Source organism: Carcharhinus amblyrhynchos, chromosome 1, assembly GCF_965287045.1.
Source record: "Carcharhinus amblyrhynchos chromosome 1, sCarAmb.v2.hapA, whole genome shotgun sequence".
Classification (NCBI taxonomy): Eukaryota; Metazoa; Chordata; class Chondrichthyes; order Carcharhiniformes; family Carcharhinidae; genus Carcharhinus; species Carcharhinus amblyrhynchos.
In genome coordinates this window covers 180046605-180051372 of record NC_137324.1, presented here as the reverse complement: position 1 = coordinate 180051372, position 4768 = coordinate 180046605, and the positions used below count along the sequence as shown (strand labels likewise).

The 4768-nt window shown below is 55.5% G+C and overlaps 1 protein-coding gene across 1 annotated transcript in view; it reads left to right on the top strand.

Annotated features, from left to right (window-relative positions):
- Positions 1 to 3265: 3265 nt before the first annotated feature.
- Positions 3266 to 4768, top strand: part of LOC145348109 (ubiquitin-conjugating enzyme E2 D2-like) — a 38286-nt gene continuing 36783 nt past the window's right edge. Inside the window, exon 1 of the mRNA XM_080196258.1 lies at positions 3266 to 3509. Within this exon, the coding sequence (XP_080052384.1) occupies positions 3486 to 3509 (24 nt within the window). The 5' untranslated portion in view covers positions 3266 to 3485. The remainder of the gene's footprint in view (positions 3510 to 4768) is intronic.

Below are 4768 nucleotides of genomic sequence, written 5' to 3'. Positions count from 1 at the left end.
CGTCGATAGTGGAGGGAGTGGATGTTTGTGGATGGGGTGCCAATCAAGTGGGCTGTTTTGTCCTGGATAGTGTCAAGCTTCTTGCATGTTGTTGGCGATGTATTCATCCAGGCAAGCAGGGAGTATTCCATCACACTCCTGACTTGTGCCTTGTTGATGCTAATTAAGTGAGTTATTCGCTGCAGAATTCCTAGCTCTTGTAGTCACTGTGTTTATGTGGCGCTTAGCTCTGGTGAAATATGTCATCAAGATTGTGAGCAGTCTGATTCAGGTTCAGAAGTTGCCAAGAAGAGACATTGATCTATGCAATCATTGTAGTTCCCATTACTTTTGTCGAAACTTCATGGTACGCAATCCTAAGAGACTTTGAACAGTGGAGGGAGAAGGGATGAAATGCCATATAGTAATCCTTTTTTATTACAGATTCTTTCAATATGATTCTCAATGCAATTTCACTGCTCCAGTTTCGCAGAGCAATAATTATCAATGTCCCTGTAAATTGGTGCTTCAACCTTAAAGTGTTTTTCTCATTGTCAGGCCTAATACGGGCTAGGAGCTTGCTGTGCCCAATTAATGGGCTCAATTTTATTAAACTTTCATGAGTCAGACCAGCAAACAACCTGTTGCTACTCAGAAGTTCCACTGCTTCAGTGTTGGAAACAGAAAATTCCCTCTAATATGACTTAGCTGAGAATCTAATGCATTCCTTTAATCATCAAAGGAATGTAACTCTGGTAAGACATTTTTTCCACCCACATCTCCAATCATTCAGCAACTATTAAATTCACAACAGAAGAAATGAGAGAATTTTGTCACATTGGATAGATTCTGTGAATTTATGACTCTGTGATTTGGACACAACTATGAATACAGTCATAGGTCAGGTCATTCCACAATGGGGAGCAAAGTATTTGATGATGCAATATTATGTTAATGTACTGGCCAATAGTGTCATTCGACCAATTTTATTAAAGAAAAGTCTGGTCATTGTCGCATTGCTGTTATTGGATCTTGCTGTGCACAAATTGGCTGCCATATTTCCTACATTACAACAGTGTCTACACTTCAAAAAGCACTTCATTGGCTGTAAAGTATTTTGGGATGTCCTGAGATTATGCAGGGAGATTTCGAAATGTAAGCTTTTTTTTTCGTTTTTAGATGTATTGTGCATTTCTGCATGAGCAATTGCTTCTCTTCCTCCTGCTTTAGATCTTAAAATTTGACTCCTCCCCTCACTGTGGCAGCCTTCATCTGATGAAATGATGGATTATGTCTTGGTCGTCAACTCTCTGTGGTTAGCATCGCCTGGTGTGTCTCAGGATCTGCCACAGCTGCAGGGGAAGGCAGTGAGATGAGAGGGTGTGTGATTTGCTGGCCTCTGTTTTCTCTGGGTACTCTTCTTAGCCAGCTTAGCTTCTCACTTCTGCTCACCTCCTCTAATGATCTTCAAAATGGTCAGCATCCAGAGGTCTTGGCAATCTGTGATTGTCTTCCAATTAGCTGTTGCCATTAATACCTACGATCTTCACGTCTTGTTTGCTGGTTACCATGTAGCGGACATATGGACACCCAGAAGGTCATGATCCAGTGGCCAGTTCACTGTATAGGTCTTTGCATGTACAACCATCATCCATCTGATGAACATGGCTGAGCTAGCCGAGACATTGTTGACTTAGTAAAGAGTATGCTTTGGAATTCTCTATCCCAGAGCGTTATAGATATGTTATCATTGAATATATTTAAGATTATGAGAGACAGTTTTGTGGTCTCGCAGGGAACCAAGAGATATGGGTAGCAGTGGGAATGTAGATTTGAAGCTGAATGTCAGCCACTATTGTATTTAATGGCAGAGCAGACTGTAGGGGCTGCATAGTCTACTCTTCTTCCTCCCATTTCTTATATTCTTATGTTCTTGCGGAATTAACACACATCACGACCTCTGGGTAGGTAGGTTATTTAACCCCACTGAGATGTGCCAAGAATACATTTCAGACAATGGTTAATCTGTCCAACCTTTCTCCTGCTTAACCTCCTCGGTGCAGCCCATCACCAAACTTCCGTCCAGATAACACTGGACTCCAGGTAACCCACTTAGAATTTGATCCATTGCGCTGTAGAAAAGGGCTGGTGCCAACGTAATGCCAAAAGGATGACATTTGTAGCAGAAGAGCCCCCAATGAGTTATTATCATCAGGGGTGGTTGGGACTCTATCGCAATCCCCATTTGGAGATAGATGAGTCAAGTCCATTTTTGAAAATTTTTGCCTCCTGCCGATCCACGAATCAGATCCTCAATCAGAGGAAGTGGGTATTACTTTAGATACACTGCTGGGTTAACGATTACCTTGAAGTCCCCACAGATTCTGTCTTCAAATCTGGGATGGCCTATTTGCTGGTGGTGATTGGATCAGCGCCCCCATACTTAACAGTCTGGTGCTATATGCCTTTACCTTTGGCCAAATGGCATATGGCATCCAACATGCCTTTAGACTCCTTGGATGAGTCTCTGACTTTAGTTAAATTTTTAATCTCTACTCCTTTCATCTCACCCAGGATCCCCTTGAATATGTCCTTGTATGTCTCCATGTGTCCTGTATACTTGTTCCCATCCTTGTATACGGAGGGCTTGTCCATAGGGATGGTTTCTTTAACATGTTTAGGGTGGAAGCTGGAGAAGTGGATCATTGTGAGGTTATCCGTGGGCTTGCGATACAATAAGGTGCTGAGGTGACCGTCCCTGGTGGAGAAGTGTGTGTCCAAGAATGCAGCCGATACTGGACAGTAATCCATGGTGAGTCTGATGGTGGGTTGGAATTTATTGGCATCACCATGTAGTTGTTTCAGTGATTGTTCAGCATGAGTCAAAGAAAGAAAATGTCATAGATGTATCTAGTGTATAGTTTCGGTTGAAGGTCCTGTGTGGTGAAGAAGTCTTGTTCCAGTCTTGTGTGAAGATGTGAAGACCAGTAACTTGTCCTGGGAGCGGTTGTGCGCAGACGCAGTCAGCAGCTGCTCCTGAGGAAATAAAAGTAACAAAAGGAAGCGCGCCTGCGCGTGTCCATCCACCCGTGCGCGTTCTCACTCCCCGCACTTCGGTCGCCGGCGACACGCGGAGCGGGCTTGAATAATCTCGCGAGATGTCACACTCCCGAGCGCGCAGTGCCTGACAGCGGGCCTGAGGCCTGTAACCCTCCGCCTAACCCCAATGAACGGCGCCGCACGGACTCTTTCTCAGGCGGTGATGAGGGCAGGACGGAGTAATCCGCGGCTGTGGGGGAAGGGAAAGTAGTTCCAGTGGCCGCCATCTTGTGGCGAGAGTCAGGATCTCGGAGTCCGGGGACCGAGCCGGGACCGGGCAACGGGGGAAGCGGAGTCGGGCAGTACCGAGCCGGGAGCGGGGCCAGGAGCCGGCCCGCAGCAGCAAGCCGCTGCCGCCTTTCCCAGTGTTCCCAACCCCTCCTCAGCGGCTGAGGCCGGCTCGCGGGATGGCGCTGAAGCGGATTCACAAGGTAACGGTACTGGAGGCCGGCCGGGCCTGAGCAGCGCCGCCTCCTGCTCTCTCTGCCCAATCGCATCGCTCATTCTAACCCGGGGAAAGGCGGGGACACTCCCGCTGTGCCAGCTCACCGGGCCGGGATGGGGAATCAGAGTCCAGGCCTAGGGAGCGGGGCTTCAGGACGGGGAAAGTGCGGCTCGTACACCGGCTGTGGTCTTAAGATGGCGGTCCTGACCCTGTACCCACTCCCCGGCGGCCCGGGTGCCCCTCTGCCCCCGGCGGCCCGGGTGCCCCTCTGCCCCCGGCGGCCCGGGTGCCCCTCTGCCCCCGGCGGCCCGGGTGCCCCTCTGCCCCCGGCGGCCCGGGTGCCCCTCTGCCCCCGGCGGCCCGGGTGCCCCTCTGCCCCCGGCGGCCCGGGTGCCCCTCTGCCCCCGGCGGCCCGGGTGCCCCTCTGCCCCCGGCGGCCCGGGTGCCCCTCTGCCCCCGGCGGCCCGGGTGCCCCCCTGCCCCCGGCGGCCCGGGTGCCCCCCTGCCCCCGGCGGCCCGGGTGCCCCCCTGCCCCCGGCGGCCCGGGTGCCCCCCTGCCCCCGGCGGCCCGGGTGCCCCCCTGCCCCCGGCGGCCCGGGTGCCCCCCTGCCCCCGGCGGCCCGGGTGCCCCCCTGCCCCCGGCGGCCCGGGTGCCCCCCTGCCCCCGGCGGCCCGGGTGCCCCCCTGCCCCCGGCGGCCCGGGTGCCCCCCTGCCCCCGGCGGCCCGGGTGCCCCCCTGCCCCCGGCGGCCCGGGTGCCCCCCTGCCCCCGGCGGCCCGGGTGCCCCCCTGCCCCCGGCGGCCCGGGTGCCCCCCTGCCCCCGGCGGCCCGGGTGCCCCCCTGCCCCCGGCGGCCCGGGTGCCCCCCTGCCCCCGGCGGCCCGGGTGCCCCTCTGCCCCCGGCGGCCCGGGTGCCCCTCTGCCCCCGGCGGCCCGGGTGCCCCTCTGCCCCCGGCGGCCCGGGTGCCCCTCTGCCCCCGGCGGCCCGGGTGCCCCTCTGCCCCCGGCGGCCCGGGTGCCCCTCTGCCCCCGGCGGCCCGGGTGCCCCTCTGCCCCCGGCGGCCCGGGTGCCCCTCTGCCCCCGGCGGCCCGGGTGCCCCTCTGCCCCCGGCGGCCCGGGTGCCCCTCTGCCCCCGGCGGCCCGGGTGCCCCTCTGCCCCCGGTCTGTGCCACCTCTAGTTCAGCTTTTGTATAAACTTTTCTTGATATTTCACTAATGATAAAGAAAATTGACAACCAAATTGGA